Source organism: Dama dama, chromosome 6 (assembly GCF_033118175.1).
Source record: "Dama dama isolate Ldn47 chromosome 6, ASM3311817v1, whole genome shotgun sequence".
Lineage (NCBI taxonomy): Eukaryota > Metazoa > Chordata > Mammalia > Artiodactyla > Cervidae > Dama > Dama dama.
In genome coordinates, this window is record NC_083686.1 from 46,841,192 (window position 1) to 46,861,053 (window position 19,862).

Consider the following 19,862-nt stretch of genomic DNA (forward strand, 5'->3'; position numbering starts at 1 on the left):
CTTTCTGCGTGGCGCGGCCATGTGAGTGAACCCCAGCTCCTTTCTGCGTGGCGCGGCCGTGTGAGTGAACCCCAGCTCCTTTCTGCATGGCGCGGCCGTGTGAGTGTACCCCAGCTCCTTTCTGCGTGGTGCGGCCATGTGAGTGAACCCCAGCTCCTTTCTGCGTGGCGCGGCCGTGTGAGTGAACCCCAGCTCCTTTCTGCATGGCGCGGCCATGTGAGTGAACCCCAGCTCCTTTCTGCGTGGCGCGGCCATGTGAGTGAACCCCAGGTCCTTTCTGCGTGGCGCGGCCATGTGAGTGTACCCCAGGTCCTTTCTGCATGGCGCGGCCATGTGAGTGAACCCCAGCTCCTTTCTGCGTGGCGTGTCCGTGTGAGTGAACCCCAGCTCCTTTCTATGTGGCGCGGCCATGTGAGTGAACCCCAGCTCCTTTCTGCATGGCGCGGCCGTGTGAGTGAACCCCAGGTCCTTTCTGCATGGCGCGGCCGTGTGAGTGAACCCCAGGTCCTTTCTGCGTGGCGCGGCCGTGTGAGTGAACCCCAGGTCCTTTCTGCATGGCGCGGCCATGTGAGTGTACCCCAGCTCCTTTCTGCGTGGCGCGGCCGTGTGAGTGAACCCCAGCTCCTTTCTGCATGGCGCGGCCATGTGAGTGAACCCCAGCTCCTTTCTGCGTGGCGCGGCCATGTGAGTGAACCCCAGCTCCTTTCTGCGTGGCGCGGCCGTGTGAGTGAACCCCAGCTCCTTTCTGCATGGCGCAGCCGTGTGAGTGAACCCCAGGTCCTTTCTGCATGGCGCGGCCGTGTGAGTGAACCCCAGGTCCTTTCTGTGTGGTGCGGCCGTGTGAGTGAACCCCAGGTCCTTTCTGCGTGGTGCGGCCATGTGAGTGTACCCCAGCTCCTTTCTGCATGGTGCGGCCATGTGAGTGAACCCCAGGTCCTTTCTGCGTGGTGCGGCCATGTGAGTGTACCCCAGCTCCTTTCTGCGTGGCGCGGCCGTGTGAGTGAACCCCAGCTCCTTTCTGCGTGGTGTGGCCATGTGAGTGAACCCCAGGTCCTTTCTGCGTGGCGCGGCCATGTGAGTGTACCCCAGCTCCTTTCTGTGTGGCGCGGCCGTGTGAGTGTACCCCAGCTCCTTTCTGCGTGGTGTGGCCATGTGAGTGAACCCCAGGTCCTTTCTGCATGGCGCGGCCGTGTGAGTGAACCCCGGCTCCTTTCTATGTGGTGCGGCCGTGTGAGTGAACCCCAGCTCCTTTCTGCGTGGCGCGGCCATGTGAGTGAACCCCAGCTCCTTTCTGCATGGCGCGGCCGTGTGAGTGAACCCCAGCTCCTTTCTGTGTGGCGCGGCCGTGTGAGTGAACCCCAGCTCCTTTCTGCATGGCGCGCCATGTGAGTGAACCCTGGCTCCTTTCTGTGTGGCGCGGCCGTGTGAGTGAACCCCAGCTCCTTTCTGCATGGCGCGCCATGTGAGTGAACCCTGGCTCCTTTCTGTGTGGCGCGGCCGTGTGAGTGTACCCCAGCTCCTTTCTGCATGGTGCGGCCATGTCAGTGAACCCCACTTCCTTTCTGCATGGCGCAGCCGTGTGAGTGTACCCCAGCTCCTTTCTGCGTGGCGCGGCCGTGTGAGTGAACCCCAGGTCCTTTCTGCATGGCGCGGCCATGTGAGTGTACCCCAGCTCCTTTCTGCGTGGCGCGGCCGTGTGAGTGAACCCCAGGTCCTTTCTGCATGGTGTGGCCATGTGAGTGAACCCCAGGTCCTTTCTGCGTGGCGCGGCCATGTGAGTGAACCCCAGGTCCTTTCTGTGTGGCGCGGCCGTGTGAGTGAACCCCAGCTCCTTTCTGCGTGGCGCGGCCGTGTGAGTGAACCCCAGCTCCTTTCTGTGTGGCGCGGCCGTGTGAGTGAACCCCAGGTCCTTTCTGTGTGGCGCGGCCATGTGAGTGAACCCCAGCTCCTTTCTGCATGGCGCGGACGTGTGAGTGAACCCCAGCTCCTTTCTGCGTGGCGCGGCCGTGTGGGTGAACCCCAGCTCCTTTCTGCGTGGCGCGGCCGTGTGAGTGAACCCCAGCTCCTTTCTGCGTGGCGCGGCCGTGTGGGTGAACCCCAGCTCCTTTCTGCGTGGCGCGGCCATGTGAGTGAACCCCAGGTCCTTTCTGCGTGGCGCGGCCGTGTGAGTCAACGCCAGGTCCTTTCTGCATGGCGCGGCCGTGTGAGTGAACCCCAGCTCCTTTCTGCGTGGCGCGGCCGTGTGAGTGAACCCCAGCTCCTTTCTGCGTGGCGTGGCCGTGTGAGTGAACCCCAGCTCCTTTCTGCGTGGCGCGGCCTTGTGGGTGAACCCCAACTCCTTTCTGCGTGGCGTGGCCGTGTGAGTGAACCCCAGCTCCTTTCTGCGTGGCGCGGCCGTGTGAGTGAACCCCAGCTCCTTTCTGCATGGCGCGGCCGTGTGAGTGAACCCCAGCTCCTTTCTGCATGGCGCGGCCATGTGAGTGTACCCCAGCTCCTTTCTGCGTGGCGCGGCCATATGAGTGAACCCCAGCTCCTTTCTGTGTGGCGCGGCCATGTGAGTGAACCCCAGCTCCTTTCTGTGTGGCACGGCCATGTGAGTGAACTCCAGGTCCTTTCTGCGTGGCGCGGCCGTGTGAGTGAACCCCAGGTCCTTTCTGCGTGGCGCGGCCGTGTGAGTGAACCCCAGCTCCTTTCTGCGTGGTGTGGCCATGTGAGTGAACCCCAGGTCCTTTCTGCGTGGCGCGGCCGTGTGAGTGAACCCCAGCTCCTTTCTGCATGGCGCGGCCATGTGAGTGAACCCCAGCTCCTTTCTGTGTGGCGCGGCCATGTGAGTGAACCCCAGGTCCTTTCTGCGTGGCGCGGCCATGTGAGTGAACTCCAGGTCCTTTCTGCGTGGCGCGGCCATGTGAGTGAACCCCAGGTCCTTTCTGCGTGGCGCGGCCATGTGAGTGAACCCCAGGTCCTTTCTGCGTGGCGCGGCCATGTGAGTGAACCCCAGGTCCTTTCTGCGTGGCGCGGCCATGTGAGTGAACCCCAGCTCCTTTCTGCATGGCGCGGCCATGTGAGTGAACCCCAGCTCCTTTCTGCGTGGCGCGGCCATGTGAGTGAACCCCAGGTCCTTTCTGCATGGCGCGGCCGTGTGAGTGAACCCCAGGTCCTTTCTGCATGGCGCGGCCATGTGAGTGAACCCCAGGTCCTTTCTGTGTGGCGCGGCCATGTGAGTGAACCCCAACTCCTTTCTGCATGGCGTGGCCATGTGAGTGAACCCCAGCTCCTTTCTGCGTGGCGCGGCCGTGTGGGTGAACCCCAGCTCCTTTCTACGTGGCGCGGCCATGTGAGTGAACCCCAGCTCCTTTCTGCGTGGCGCGGCCATGTGAGTGTACCCCAGCTCCTTTCTGCATGGCGCGGCCGTGTGAGTGAACCCCATCTCCTTTCTGTGTGGCGCGGCCATGTGAGTGAACCCCAGGTCCTTTCTGCATGGTGCGGCCGTGTGAGTGAACCCCAGGTCCTTTCTGCATGGCGCGGCCATGTGAGTGAACCCCAGGTCCTTTCTGCGTGGCGCGGCCGTGTGAGTGAACCCCAGCTCCTTTCTGCATGGCGCGGCCGTGTGAGTGAACCCCAGCTCCTTTCTGTGTGGCGCGGCCATGTGAGTGAACCCCAGGTCCTTTCTGCGTGGTGCGGCCGTGTGAGTGAACCCCAGGTCCTTTCTGCATGGCGCGGCCATGTGAGTGAACCCCAGGTCCTTTCTGCGTGGCGCGGCCGTGTGAGTGAACCCCAGCTCCTTTCTGCATGGTGCGGCCGTGTGAGTGTACCCCAGGTCCTTTCTGCGTGGTGCGGCCATGTGAGTGAACCCCAGCTCCTTTCTGCATGGCGCGGCCGTGTGAGTGAACCCCAGCTCCTTTCTGTGTGGCGCGGCCATGTGAGTGAACCCCAGGTCCTTTCTGCGTGGTGCGGCCGTGTGAGTGAACTCCAGGTCCTTTCTGCATGGCGCGGCCATGTGAGTGAACCCCAGCTCCTTTCTGCGTGGCGCGGCCGTGTGAGTGAACCCCAGGTCCTTTCTGCGTGGCGCGGCTGTGTGAGTGAATGCCAGCTCCTTTCTGCATGGTGCGGCCGTGTGAGTGAACCCCAGGTCCTTTCTGCGTGGCGCGGCCGTGTGAGTGAACCCCAGCTCCTTTCTGCATGGTGCGGCCGTGTGAGTGTACCCCAGGTCCTTTCTGCGTGGCGCGGCCGTGTGAGTGAACCCCAGCTCCTTTCTGCATGGTGCGGCCGTGTGAGTGAACCCCAGGTCCTTTCTGCGTGGCGCGGCCGTGTGAGTGAACCCCAGCTCCTTTCTGCATGGTGCGGCCGTGTGAGTGAACCCCAGCTCCTTTCTGCATGGCGCGGCCGTGTGAGTGTACCCCAGGTCCTTTCTGCATGGCGCGGCCGTGTGAGGGTACCCCAGCTCCTTTCTGCGTGGTGCGGCCGTGTGAGTGAACCCCAGCTCCTTTCTGCGTGGCGCGGCCGTGTGAGTGAACCCCAGGTCCTTTCTGCGTGGCGCGGCCATGTGAGTGAACCCCAGCTCCTTTCTGCGTGGCGCGGCCATGTGAGTGAACCCCAGCTCCTTTCTGCGTGGCGCGGCCATGTGAGTGAACCCCAGCTCCTTTCTGCGTGGTGCGGCCATGTGAGTGAACCCCAGGTCCTTTCTGCGTGGCGCGGCCGTGTGAGTGAACCCCAGCTCCTTTCTGCAATGTGCGGCCGTGTGAGTGTACCCCAGGTCCTTTCTGCGTGGCGCGGCCGTGTGAGTGAACCCCAGGTCCTTTCTGCGTGGCGCGGCCGTGTGAGTGAACCCCAGCTCCTTTCTGCATGGTGCGGCCGTGTGAGTGTACCCCAGGTCCTTTCTGCATGGTGCGGCCGTGTGAGTGTACCCCAGGTCCTTTCTGCGTGGCGCGGCCGTGTGAGTGAACGCCAGGTCCTTTCTGCATGGTGCGGCCGTGTGAGTGAACCCCAGCTCCTTTCTGCGTGGCGCGGCCGTGTGAGTGAACCCCAGCTCCTTTCTGCGTGGCGCGGCCATGTGAGTGAACCCCAGGTCCTTTCTGCATGGCGCGGCCGTGTGAGTGTACCCCAGCTCCTTTCTGCGTGGCGCGGCCATGTGAGTGTACCCCAGCTCCTTTCTGCGTGGCGCGGCCGTGTGAGTGAACCCCAGGTCCTTTCTGCGTGGCACGGCCGTGTGAGTGAACCCCAGCTCCTTTCTGCGTGGCACGGCCGTGTGAGCGAACCCCAGCTCCTTTCTGTGTGGCGCGGCCATGTGAGTGAACCCCAGGTCCTTTCTGCGTGGCGCGGCCATGTGAGTGAACCCCAGCTCCTTTCTGCGTGGCGCGGCCATGTGAGTGTACCCCAGCTCCTTTCTGCATGGTGCGGCCATGTGAGTGAACCCCAGCTCCTTTCTGTGTGGTGCGGCCGTGTGAGTGAACCCCAGCTCCTTTCTGTGTGGCGCGGCCATGTGAGTGAACCCCAGGTCCTTTCTGCATGGCGCGGCCGTGTCAGTGAACCCCAGCTCCTTTCTGTGTGGCGCGGCCATGTGAGTGAACCCCAGCTCCTTTCTGTGTGGTGCGGCCGTGTGAGTGAACCCCAGCTCCTTTCTGTGTGGCGCGGCCATGTGAGTGAACCCCAGGTCCTTTCTGCATGGCGCGGCCGTGTCAGTGAACCCCAGCTCCTTTCTGTGTGGCGCGGCCATGTGAGTGAACCCCGGCTCCTTTCTGCATGGCGCGGCCGTGTGAGTGAACCCCAGGTCCTTTCTGCATGGCGCGGCCGTGTGAGTGAACCCCAGGTCCTTTCTGCGTGGCGCGGCCATGTGAGTGTACCCCAGCTCCTTTCTGCGTGGCGCGGCCATGTGAGTGTACCCCAGGTCCTTTCTGCGTGGCGTGGCCATGTGAGTGAACCCCAGGTCCTTTCTGTTGGCGCGGCCGTGTGAGTGAACCCCAGCTCCTTTCTGCATGGTGCGGCCATGTGAGTGAACCCCAGCTCCTTTCTGCGTGGCGCGGCCATGTGAGTGTACCCCAGCTCCTTTCTGCGTGGCGCGGCCGTGTGAGTGTACCCCGGCTCCTTTCTGCGTGGCGCAGCCATGTGAGTGAACCCCGGCTCCTTTCTGCGTGGCGCGCCATGTGAGTGAACCCCGGCTCCTTTCTGCATGGCGCTGTTTATTTTGTTGTTGTTTGTTTTGTTTTTGTTCTTCTTGTGCCACTATTTTATAAATGTGCATCATAACATGACATTATCGAGAAGCCTCCCTAGCTTGAGAATTTTTTTTAATCAATTTTTGAGCTAATGTGTTGAGTGAAAGGTTAAGATTTAAATAAAAAATGTTATCTCTCAAACATAGACATTACTTTGGTCACGATAGCTATTCTTAACAACCTGTAGCCATCTCACCTGGAGACATAGTCGTTCTCCATTTCTTTCAAGTTTTCTTGTGTACATTTCCATTAGGCTTTATAGTCCTTATGAAGGTATGTGTTTCATATTAGACTTGCTCCCAAAGTATAGTTTTAAAAAGTGTTTCTTTGACTCTTTTTCTAGAAATACAGAGTTATGTGCTTTCCCAATAACCTCTCGTCTGTGCTTTGATGTAATTTATCCTGAGTGTCTAAAAGACCTTTCTCCTCTCCTCTTTGATTTCCTCATTGAGAAGTTTCCTCAACATGTGTTGCCCTCTTTTGTTCCAACAACTGTACAGCATCATCTGACAGATCCGCTGTGCCTCAGTTTCCTGCTGGGGCCACTCCTTCTTTCTAACTTAGCCGCATTTTCCAGTTCTTGACTCACAGATGTTCTGAAGGCTTTGTCCTGCCTCTCCTGTGGCAACAAGCTTCCAATCATCTAGGGCTGGGCAGGATGGTGAATCGGATCTTTAAGTACCAACTTCTGCTATGTTTTTACCTTTGTGGATCTACAAAAACATTTTTTATTGAGAAATTAGGGTGAGTAGAAAGTGTGTAATTTCTTATTTGTTGTACTTGCCTGAGGTCTTCTTTTTTTAAATTAACTTTTGTTGGAGTGTACCTTATTTACAGTGTTGTTGCCTGACTTACTCTGATTCTCTAGTAGGATAGAGGAGAGGTTTGTCTGTGGTAGACATTCCAGAACTATGACTCTCCACCCTCACCCAGACTCACTGCCCCTTCTTGGTTGCTCTCTTCTATCCCAGTAAATCCTGTGCAGACTAAGAAGAGATTTCACAACAGTTACTCCATGAAGAGCTGAGCAGTATTCATTCAGCTGAGTTTGAGTCTGTATCAGGTATCAGGCACTTGGAGTCTGAGGGTTGAATATACTTGCCTTCTAAACCATGTTTTTGCTTTTCGACCCCCTCCAGTCCTTCCTCCCAAGTGCTGCCAGACATGGTCCAGGAAGCACCACCTGATGCTGTCAAGCCCACAGAGACGAGGGCCGCAGGGTCCACACGGCTTCTAGGAAGCGCGCTCTGTACCTGTGTTCATGCCTCTCGGCCGCGGCCTTCACCCTGTCTGGAGTCCTGGACTCTCAATCCCTTGGCTCACTTTCCCTTTCTGGGCGTCTGACTCAGATATCACCCCCTGGGGAAGCATGCTGAACTGCCCCCGTTCAGGTCCGTGTCTCCGTCCTCCGTGCCTCGCCGGGGACCTGATACACGTGCATCTCTCCCGTTCAGCCAGGCACCGCGTGGAGCGCCGCTGTGTGTCAGGCGATCTCGGTGTGGGGCTCTGGCAGCGGGTGTGACTCGGGGCCACTGCCATCCACACGCAGGTCGGAGGGTGTTTCAGATGGTGATGAGTGTGCAGAGGGAGACAGGACAGCAGCAGAGGAGGGGACGTCCTCTCCAACGAGGTGACGTTGAAGCTGAGCTCTGAACAATGAGCAGGGCCAGCGCTGGGAGCGTCTGGAAGGAGAGCTATCTGTGCAGAGAAGAATGGCACTAGCAAGTGCCCCGGCGCAGGGGGGGCGTGCCCCCTGGCGCTGCAGAGACGGCCAGCCGGGGACTGGAGCCGGGTGAAGGACGCGGGGAGGCAGGAGACGGTCAGGAGAGCAGACCGTCTGTTGGCACAGCAAGAAATTTGGATTTTAGGGACTTCCTTGGTGGTCCAGTGGCTAAGGCTCGGAGCTCCCAATGCAGGGGAGCCGGGTTCGATCCCCGGCCTGGGAACTAGATCCCACCTGCTGCAACTTAAGACCCGACACAGTCAAATAAATTTTTTAAGAAGTTAAAAAAGAAATTTGGATTTTATTCCTGAATTCACCAAGAAACTATCGAAGAGCTTTAGGCAGGGGAGTCAGTAGTAGGAAATGATGTATGTTTAAGCTGCACCGAACACTGAGTGTTATAAATGGCTCCTTGCGTGTGTCCCTGGTAAGCTGTGTGCTATGATGGCACGCGTTCCCTGTGGATCCCCAGCACCCAGTCCAGGGGATGGTCGGTAGCCGCTGGGGAATCTAATGAGTGAATAATCTATGTATTCTCTTGATAGGCTCTATTTAAGTGGTTGAGTTAGTAATACCATGTAAATAACTTTTTCTGTTTGGTAAAAGCTGGTCAGTCGAGTGCTAGGACACTCCCTGTGAATAAGGAAATGTCACGGCCTTTTTCAAGACTCCAGGGTGTTAGGATATTCTGGATGTTCTATTCAGTCCTTGAGGCAGTACCCCAGGAATGTTAAGTAGAATCTTGATGAGCAGAGAAGAATGAAAAGCCATGACATTTTAAAAAATGAAAGCTATCATCAGTAGTACAGTAAAGTCTTATGATGAGGTGAATACAGATGTAGCATCCCAATGGCGTTTGTTCTCAAGAGGAGGCAGTCGGGAGTTCTTTTCTTCCAGCATGTGGGGAGGTGGGGAGCAGGGGTTGGTAGTCATCTCCTGATAATTTGAGACTCTCTGAGTTCAATAGAAGGGCCATTGAATACGATTTAAATTTTATTATCTTCCGTGCTCTTTGAAAATGTAGACCACCTGAGACAGATCGTTTTTCATTAACCATGTAGTAATGTCTCCTGGCATTTTGTGTGCTGGTTTTTTGGACTTGACTTTCACTGTAATGGTTGGCTTTTACTATAGTTAGTGTTTTTCTATTGTAATTTTTATCTCCAGTTTTCAGGTACTGTCTCTTAAAAGTCTTGAGGTTTTTTTTTTTTTTTTTCCTGAATCAGTTGGAAACCCTAATTTGGATCTATCTGTGTCCCATTATATAAAGCTTACTTGAAAATCTCTCATGGTGAAATCATAACCCGGCCCAGTGAACACACTCTAATCATCATAGCACTTGCTCCCAGTAAGGATCTTTTCTCATGACTTCTTTCCCCACATTCACTTAAAAACCACCCTACAAAAAAAAAAAGAAACCACCCTACAGGTAACAGAGAGTTTAGGACGTGGTAAACTGAGTACATTTTGGACTTCTTTTAAGTTGAAACTATTTTCCTCTGCAGAGATTTCAGCAACACAGAAACACTGTGTAGTGAACAGAAGTATTATTGTGAAACTTGCTGCAGCAAGCAGGAGGCCCAGAAGAGGTGCGTAAGGGTCCAGCCCGGGGGGTGGCTTCCTGTCCTCAGAAGGGACCAGACCGTGGAGCCTGGCAGAGCTGATTTCTGGATCCCAGTTCCTAGGGCTCATAGCCAAGTAGCTTTGGAGAAGTCAGCTACCTTCTTCACTGAAAACAGGATAAGAGTGCGTACCTGGGGAACTTGCTCATTCACCTGATCACGTGTTCATCTGTTTGTTTGTTCATTCATTCATTCAGTGGCCAGATACTCATGTTGGGTAAACAGGTGGTGAGCGAGTGTGATCGCTGTCCTCTTAGGATTACAGGTGAACTATAAAAAAGGACTCGGCATGGTACATAACACCTAGTGGTCACCCAGTAGTACTGTTAGTATTGCCTAATGTTGGAACTGCTTATTTAGAAGGTAGAAGAGGCAAGTAATACTAATCATTTAATAAGGAATCATGAGGAAATCAATCACATTAGTCTATGGATGGGTAATAAGAACGTTATCATATTCAGAGTTGATACAAGACCCAAGCTTGCCCATCTTTTTACCAGCACTGGCCAGTTACAGCTCTTGAACAATGTGGAATAACCAGTCCTTCCCTGTGTTCTGTCCCCAGAAGCCAAGAAATTGACATTTTCACTATCCTGTGAAGCTTTACCATGAGTTAAGCTTACCCTGCCCATGGTTTGTGGCATATTCAGGATAACTCACAGATGCCCATTCCTACCATCTAAAACCATGAGGGGTCTAGAGCTGAAGCTGAACGAGTTTCTCTTACCAGCCTCCCAGTCCTTCCACCCCAGACATGCACATCTTTCTTTGGTGCCTCAGAACTGGAGAAAGGTTAGTCATTGCGGTGGCAGATGGGAATTAACATTCATTAGTGGTTGGGGAGCTTATCTCTGTCCCCATCCATATAATCTAAACTAAGTCTGCCTCAGGCCATCTTAGGTCTTCTAGTGGAGCATGAAGGCATATTCTATTCAACCCTGGAAGTTTTATACATTAAAATGCTGTGTTCCTGAAAAATAATAGGGATCCCCATAAATCTTATGTTTCTGCTGATAGTGTGGTTTTGCTTACTTTTATGAACAGGATTTTTTTCAATAGATTTCTAAATAATATTCTATTGAATTTGTCCTTTACAAACAATAATTCATGGAAAATATGCACACGTCGAACAGCATTTACAATAATTCAGGACCTTCAAAGAGGGTGTCCTTGAAGGTAACCAGAAAATCCTCTTCTAGCAGAGTTACCTCCATAAACTGTTGTCTTTGTGACTTCTTGCTGAAGAATCTTAATGGTCATCTAGTTGAAAAAAGAGCTTTTCATGTTCGTGTAAGTTGCAGAACTGCTGCTTCAAACAAAAGACAGTCCTTTTCTGCAGGATTTCTCAAAGCCTTTGGTATTGGATGTGCGAGGAGGAACTTAGGAACGGAAGGGAGAGCAGCATCCTGGCTTGGCCTCGGAAACCCGGCATCCACTAACATCTCCGGTGCTCTCACGAGCCTATTTTGAGAAATATAGCCCTAAGCCAATCAATCTCTGAATTTATAAGTGAGGAACCTGAGAGCCAAAAAAGGGAAATGACTTGCCTAGGAGCCCAGGAGTAAGGAGAGAGAATGGGCCCAGCACGCCTGGTTATCTGATGGTAACCAGTTGGCGGTGGGTATCTGAGGCGTGCCTGTCTGTCGGCTCTCAGAACCTGTATGTACAGAATCCACCCTCTGCTTGTCCTCTCCCCAGCCTGCTTTTCTCAAAAACTGACCCCTCCTCTCCATTATCTCAGAGTTGAGGGATTATCCAAATATCGTTCTCCCTGGGAGGCAGAGGGCAATGATGTAGAGCAATTGTGCATCATGTTTTTATGGATACGTAAGTGCTGGGATGTCTCCTTTGACCAAACAGATGACCCCACCCCCCACATCCTGGCCCCACTGCCCTTTTCTCTGCTTATTCGGCTCCAGTTAGGCGAGTCTGTACAAGTCAACTCTGTTTAAGCGAGCATCCTTCTATTCTGGCAGGTGGATTGGATGTTCGCTGGTTTGAAGTTTGCTGGACCCCCTCCTGCTCTCCATTTGCGCAGGCGGTGGTTTAATCGGTCCCACTCACAGGGATTGGGTACCACTGATTTTCTACTCCATGGTTTTTTTTAGGATGAGGGTCAAAAAGCTGCCCATGATTCTGGCCCTGCACCTCAAGCGGTTCAAGTACATGGAGCAACTCCACAGGTACACCAAGCTCTCTTACCGAGTGGTCTTCCCGCTGGAACTCCGGCTCTTCAACACCTCCAGCGATGCAGTCAACCTGGACCGCATGTACGACCTGGTCGCGGTGGTGGTACACTGCGGCAGGTGAGGGCGGGCAAGGAACGCGTTGAGGGGGCGCGGTCCTTGGGCCACGTGGACTCTGCCGTGTCCTTCAGGGGCGGGGCTGGGATGTGAGACTCAGTGGTGATGGTGCTTTGGGGAATTTCTTCTAAGCTCCAGTTTATCACCTCAGAATGAATCTCTAAACTTACATAAAGTAAAATAATAAATTTAAAAATAAAGATAAAATTAATGCATAATAGTAGTTTAAATGTTCTCTCATAAGGGAAATAATAAATCTCTATTAGATACAAGGAATTTGAAATCACATGGAAAAGTAAATGTGCTGCAATTTTAATTTTTGAAAAACCAGGTTACGCATATAGCATGATCGCAAAAGTGTTTTAAGATACCTAAATAAAAACTGGAAGCAGTGGATGGAATTTAATACTTTTTTGGCATTTGAATAATTAAAATGTATTCTCAAGTGTTCTTTGGGCAGTTTTAAGCCTTTCCCCTGTATTCTATAATAAGTACATAATCAAAAAAAAAAAAAAGAGTGGAGAGAAGTCCCCTAGATTTGGAGAAGCAAAGTGTTTTTTCTGGAAGTCTTGAGGAAATACTTTTTATTGTATAATTTGGTGTAAGTCTTGAGAACTACTGAAAATTCACCTGTTGCTATCATTTGCTCAGCCGGGGTGGGTTGCACCCCCTCCCTGGGACCGACATTGCTGTCGCCCTTGTAGGTTTCAGATGGGGGCCTGTCACACAGCAGGTGTCTTTTCCTCTCCACCCACCTGGATGGGGTGGCAGTAAACAGACCATTACCAAGAGGGTGCGTGGTCCCACGGGGAGGGGTGGAGCGATTCCCTCTCCTCTGCTGGTTGGATGGAGTCTGAAACTGTAACCCGCCTGAAGCAGCCCTGTTTTGTCCCATGCAGAGCCACACGTCACAGGTTATTGTCTTATGTTCTCAGAAAGTTGTATTTGTTGGTCAGTTACAAGCCACCTTTCTATTTCCTCCTGAAGAATACTTCTAACTGCTAATTATTTTAAAGAACCTAAGGGTTGGGAAGATCCCCCGGAGGAGGTAATGGCAACCCACTCCAGTATTCTTGCCTGGAGAATTCCATGGACAGAGGAGCCTGGCAGGCTATAGTCCATGGGGTCCCAAAGGGGTGGACACAACTGAGTGACTGAGCACACATACACATACATCTATTTTCTATTTATTTATTCATTCTAAGGGGTCTTTAACAGTATTCTTTGATTTAACCATGCCCTGCTCCAGGGGATCTTCCCAACCCAGGGATCAAACCCAGGTCTCCCTCATTGCAGACAGATTGTTTACCATCTAAGCCACCAAGGAAGCCCAAGAATTCTGGAGTGGGTAGCCTATCCCTTCTGCAGGGTATCTTTCTGGCCCATGGATTGAACGAGGGTCTCTTGCATTGCAGGCAGATTCTTTACCAGCTGAGCTACCAGGGAATCCCATATATTATGTATATGCTGTGTATATTCTATGTTCCTGGTGGTTTAGTCAATAAGTCCTGTCCGACTCTATGTATATACTGGGAAGTGGCAGCCTACTCCAGCATTCTTGCGTGGAGAATCGCCGTGACCAGAGGACCTGGCGGCTACAGTCAGTGGGGTCACACACGGTCAGACGCGACTGAGCACACACAGGGGTGAGGACCAGGGCGATGACAGAGCAGTGGGAGGCGCCCCTTTAGGGAAGGTGGTCAGCAAAGGTTTCTCTCCTGAGATGACATTTGAGCTGAAGCCCGCCCAAGGAGTAAAAAGAAGCAAGAATGCAGACATGAGTGAGGACCCTTTCAGGCAGAGCTGCAGCCGGTACAGAGACCCAAGCTGAGAATGCTGGTGTGTGTGAAAACGGAGGTGGCCCGTGGGCTGGAGCTCAGGGGGAGGGGAGAGAGTGGCTGGAGAAAGGTGAGAACAATCCTCTGGGGCATCTTTTATTTAAAGAAAGCAAGCTAAAGGGACTGCCCTGGTGGCCCAGTGGTTAAGGCCCTGCACTTCAAATGCATGGGATGTGGGTTCAATCCTTGGCTGGGGAACTGACATCCCGCATGCTGTGCAGTGTGGCAAAGAAAAGGCAGACTAAGACAGATTCAGCTTTCCAACTTTGATGATGCATTGCGAAAACAAAGCTCTAGAGTGAGAGCTAAAAACTCCCTCAATTGTGCAAATCTGACTTCATAGGAGAAGCTGTTTGGTTGTTCGGTCTACTTTTTCCTGCGGTGTGTAATAATGTACCTTTTTGTTTTCCTACTTCTTATTATACATTTTGGTTTAATATCTTTCTAAAACTTGAATCAGGTCACATCACTCCTCAAAGTTCCCGAGTGTCTTCCCAGCTCATTCACAGTGAAGTCCATAATCTTAACCGCAGTGGCCCATTCCTGACCCTCCTCCACCGCGCCTCACTTGGCTCTGGCTTCCTTGCTGTTCCCTGATCGCACTGTTCCCACCCCTGCCCATCCCCTAGGCCTTGCACTTGCTGTCCTCCATTCCTGAAACTTCCATCATGTGGTCTCATGGCTTGTCTGTCTCTCTCTCTCTCTCTCTCTCTCTCTCACACACACACACACACACACACACACTCCTTTCCTTCAGGGAAATTTCCTCTGCTCACATTTCGTGTCATCACTGTAGCACCTTCCCTCTATCGCTTACCAACCCGTTGCCCTGCTATATTCTTCAGCATGTATCACCACTGGAAATACATTTGTGTTTTAGTTTATTACCACTCCAACCCTCACCTCAGGAAAGGCAGGACTTTGTTTCATTCACTGCTTGTTTTGTTGGTTTAAGCAGAAGAGGAGAGGCTTTTCTCCACCTTAATACTTAGTTATTTATTTGGCTGCACCGCGTGGTCTTAGCTGCACCATGCTGCATGTCCTGCGAACTCCGTTTGGCACCTGGGATCTAGTTCCCTGACCAGGACTCAAACCCAGGCCTCTGCACTGGGGGCACGGAGTCCCTGGACCACCAGGGAAGCCCCCATTCACTGCTTTTTTTTTTTTTTTTTGCCTAGCTGCCTGAATGGACCTAGATGGAACACAGTGGGTGTACAGTAATTATGTGTTAATATTTGTTGAATTTGAATGTCTGTTTTCCCCAGTGGATTGCGAATCCTTCCAAGACAGAGGCTTTATTCATCTTCCCTTAAGCCCAGCACAGTCAGCACCCAGGTGTCTCTCTGTGAGTTGTGGCCAAAGACATGTGGATGTGGACATGACCTATTCCAAGTTCTCTGTCCGAGTGATAGTTGTTTTTTTCTCCCCCCCCCCAAAAGTCATTGCATATAAAGAGCTACGTAGAGCTTCATAAAGAAGTAAATGTTAACTTACTAACATTCTTCTGTTTGTTCTTTTCCAGTGGTCCTAATCGTGGGCATTATATTACTATCGTGAAAAGTCATGGCTTCTGGCTTTTGTTTGACGACGACATTGTAGAGGTTGGTATGCAGATGATTATATCCGAGGGAGGTGGGGCAGAGACCATGTTTTGGGATGTGAGCATGTGGACATTTTCTAAAATAGGCCTGTATTCCTGTCATCTGACTTGAAAACAGCTTACATTTCTCTTAGAACTACATTCTGCTGCTCCCTACCCTCTCTGGAAGGGGAGAAGGGGTGTGATCATGGACTCATCAATACTGTGTTTTTGTTAACTGATCGACCACAGACATGGGACCTCCTTACCATTGTAAGTCATGTTTACACGGAAGTCCTCTTTCCTACAGAGACTAAAGCCCACAGTGGGACCAAATAATAAACTTCAAAGTTGTATTAAAATCCTTTTATTATACCAAAATTTTCTGATATTATTATTTAAATTTTTTTTTCACTCTGTTCAACCTAGAATTCTTTATATGACACCAGAATAGTCCATATATTGGTTTTGTTGCAAAGGAACACTAGCCGGAGAGACTTCCACACTCAAAGACATGGTCTGTTTCAGCCACTTAAGGTAGCACCAAAGGGAGTAAGCTTTGATGGCCTGAATGAATTATGCTTATTCCCAAGAGCTCCCACAGCTTACTGCTGGAAAGACAGAAGTCCTGTGGTTGCTAATAGTCGAAAGGGTGGCGTTCTTCCCCAGGGATTTGCAGTGTGTCGTCATGCTCTCTCGGTCAGGTCTGTGGAGTTACCCATTTGCTGTTGAAAGTTCCCAAATTTTTTTTTTTTTTTTTTTTTTTCCAGTGGGTTTTGTCATACATTGATATGAATCAGCCATGGGAAAGTTCCCAATTTTATGACGGTGTTGCTTACATTTTCTTGTACATCCCACTAGCCCTTCTTTCCTTCTCCCAGTAATCATGTTAAACCACTGTGTTGTTTCATTTCTCTTTTTCTTGCAGAAAATAGATGCCCAAGCTATTGAAGAATTCTATGGCCTGACATCAGATATATCAAAAAATTCAGAATCTGGATATATTTTATTCTATCAGTCAAGAGAATAACTTACAGGACTGTGGAACTAACTCGAGTGAGGGAAAATGCACTCGGACCTGGTTTCTCTGCAGACGTCCCTCCTCTCCAGCGGACCGCCAGCGAACGGCATCGCTCCGTCTCGGTGGTCTGGCTGCGTGACTCTCTTCCCCTTCGTTTTTCTACAAGCAGCACTACTTGTGGTTTTATGTTAGTCTGAGGTAGAGTTAACTGCAATCAGATTGTAGTAAGGTTTAGATGAGTAACATTTGCTAATTTTAGGATCAGGTACATGCTGTGCCACTGTCTGGCTGAATTAGAATGCCATTTCTTACAAACATCGACAGTCTATTTGGGGTCTTTGCTAATCTTCCTAAATGGCTTCCGGGGTCTCCTTTCAATGCATTCCTTTAACTTGTCCCTGGAAACATTGCTCCCCATTTTTAGCTTCTCTGCCTCTTTTCTGACAGAAGGACAGAAGAATGGGGTAGATGCTTACCTTTTAGAGCGGCAACTATAGCTTTAAGTTTGTTCGAGTGAAAATGTTTTAAAAGTGAGTAACCTCGAAACTGAATTCATCTTCCGGGTGGAACAGGGTGAAGAGAAGCTGTTTGAGGATGCGCAGGGCTGTGCCCACCCGGCCATTACAATTCCAGGGGCTGAGGAGGCGTGAAGCTCAGGGCAGGCAAAGCCGAGAGGAGGAAGTTTTGTGCACAGTGGAAAGTTGCTTTTCTTCTCTTTCTACCAAAACCAAGTTTCAGGAAAATAGCTCTGTGCTCTTTGTTTTTAGTGATGCTCTTCTGTCCTGTGAGTTGTATCTCTCCTTTATCCGGCGCTGCTAAGCTTTCCAGGGTATCTTTGCAACCCCGCTGGTGTTCCGTGGTCCGAGGCGGTAGGGCTGAGACCCCCGGGGACTGCCACCGACCCAGCTCTCCTTAGCCAGGCAGCACCAACAACGTCCTTTCCCAGGAAGAACAAAGGCGCTGCACCTGTCCTCCCATCAGCCACACTGTACAACAGTTCATATTTCAGCATTTCAGGTCCTGGCAAGCCCAGGGCTACCATGGAACCTTCTCCGGAGGAGATCCTGGAGTTAGCTGGGGATGCAGGTGGGTCAGAGGAAGTGTCAGTGGGCAGGTGGTGGAATGAACAAAGTGGCAGCCTTTCTTTGGCTCAGGCTCCCAGGATGTTTGACAAGACGGAGTTTTTTGGAAGAACCTCATCTCACCATAGTTTTACTTTTTTTTTTTTTTTTTCACTTTTGTTGTATGTGTATTTATTAAATCATTTGAGTATCGATGCCTTTTATTAAAAGGTTCGATATGCTGTTTTGCTGTTGAGCAGGTTTTTGGTTTCCTACAAATCTATGAGTTGTAGATCTCAGCTTCCTGTGGGAAGAGTGCCGACTTCCATACACTATAATATACTGTGAACCTGTTATTTTGTTACCTAATACATCAGCGAAGGAACACGCAAACTTTTGGCATAATGTGAACTAAAATTGAGATTGAAAATGTTACTGGCCATTTTGCAACAATTAAGAAGAGCATAGCACTTTATCTAGATGAAAACTGGATTTCTTCATCTTTGAAGTATCTTGAACTGTTTATCGCTCACAACTTCCATAAGCATGCCACACTTCATCTGTTCATGCTTGAAGTGAAATGTTTTACTTTTCACTGGAGAAGACAAAAGCAGGGTGATCTTCACGTTATTGTTTTATACAAGTGATGAAAATATACCTTGCCTTGTTTAGAGGCAAATTCATATTTATAAATATTTTGTCTTTTTTCCCTCCACAAGACTTATGCAGTAATTGCTTACCTGGAAGGTGAATTTTTATCCTGTTTTTAAGAAGAGATGCTTTTCATTTGAAGGTGACTGATACAGGGAGCTGTTTATACTATACATAATCCATATATTTGCAGGTTGCAAAGTTTAAAAAAATGATGGCCGATCCCTAATATAGTTGGAACTGATACATGAGAAACACTGTTAAAATTATCTTTTAAGTAATAACTCTTGAAGCTAATTTATTAGGAAAAAAGTTTCAGTTGAAAACCTATAGAACTAATTTGCTGTTTAGTTGCGAAGTCATGTCCGACTTTGTGACCCCATGGAGTGTAGCCTTCCAGGCTTCTCTGTCCATGGGACTTTTCCAGCAAGAAGACTGAAGTGGGTTTCCTTCTCCAAGGGATCTTCCCAACCCACTGATCGTACCCGAGTCTCCTGCATTGGCAGGCAGTTTCTTTACTGGTGACCACTAGGCAAGCCCCTTACAGAAGTATTATCTGAGTGCTAAGTCATAAATTCAGTACTTTTTGGGCTTTTTGGATGAGTAAAAAGTTTTTCTCAGTGATTTAGCTGAAATAATTCCTTTTAGTAGAAAAGGTCAGTTAAAATTCAGTATTCCTGGATAAATGTTTGCATAAATATTGAAGATAATACAAAGACATTAACATGGTCATGTGGTGCAGGAAAAAGAAAATTGAGGTAAAAATACACTTATCCACCAACACTCCATCAGTTTTTTAAACTTTAGCACTATCTGGGATCATCTTCCCCCTTCTTCTTTAACAAATGAAAGAAACACTAGGCAGCTACATCCTCCCAAGTCATTTCACTTTACGTGAAGACTAGAGCACATAACACTTCTTTATTTTCATCCCTCATTCGTTGTGTGAAGCAGGGATGGTGTGGGACGTGTGAGACCATTCTGAGGTGAACGATAGCACAAAAGCTCAGCAATAGTCCCTCAAATGGCCAGGGTTTTTGTGTCTCATTTTTCTGGCAGGAATGGGCAGGCTTGCTGTATTTCTTTTAACTGCTGGGTGTTTTAAAATAAGTTACAGTGTTTTCCACTTTCAGAAGAGAAGGAATGTTTGCTTTATTGGTTACTTCCTTGTTTAACATCTAGATTATGATACAGTATGCTAAAATGTTATTTGTTTAAAAGTAAATATTGGTAGAATGCTGACGCCCAGTCTTGTCATTCTGATGCATTTTCCATTCCGAAGAAACACGAAGTGAGCTGGTTTGAAGAGAGCCAAGGAGCAAAAACAGAAGAGAGTGGTGCTTTGTCGAGGAAGCCAGTCATATTGGTTTTATAGCTTGGTATATTTTGGATTTCAGATGAAATGGGGAAAAAATGACAGAAATGGTCCCTATGCATTTATTTTCATGGATACCCTTAATTTTCATGGGCATGCCTAACAATGAACTATGTTATAACTGGAGCTTAGGGCTTATTTTAGATATTGGAGTGTAGCTTTATTACAAAGATGGATTTTATCTATAAACATTGCATTTTGATCAACTTTGTATGTTCATGTGTATTAAAATATTGTGCACTAAATGTTTTGCCCTCGTCTGCTATTATATGGTCAAGGCATTTATCAGCGCTAGTGTGATTCACTCATGTGTAAGTGGCATGGGTCAGGGAAAGTTATTTCCTACGTTTCTGCCTAATTAAATTTGTTTTCCAGTATTACATTAATTTATTTCTGGCTTCCATTTCTGTGTAACCAAAATAGTTACTGCATTTGTGTGGCACATTTGACTTTGTTGCTAAAAAAAAATTTTTTTTT

General features: G+C 50.0%; 1 protein-coding gene across 1 annotated transcript in view; it reads left to right on the forward strand.

The window, feature by feature from the left end:
• USP46 (ubiquitin specific peptidase 46) overlaps positions 1–19,629 on the forward strand; it is a 68,653-nt gene extending 49,024 nt beyond the window's left edge. The window contains exons 6-9 of the mRNA XM_061145977.1: positions 9,441–9,524; positions 11,666–11,863; positions 15,221–15,299; positions 16,206–19,629. Coding sequence (XP_061001960.1) covers positions 9,441–9,524; positions 11,666–11,863; positions 15,221–15,299; positions 16,206–16,307 — 463 coding nt within the window. The 3' untranslated portion in view covers positions 16,308–19,629. The remainder of the gene's footprint in view (positions 1–9,440; positions 9,525–11,665; positions 11,864–15,220; positions 15,300–16,205) is intronic.
• Positions 19,630–19,862: the final 233 nt, after the last annotated feature.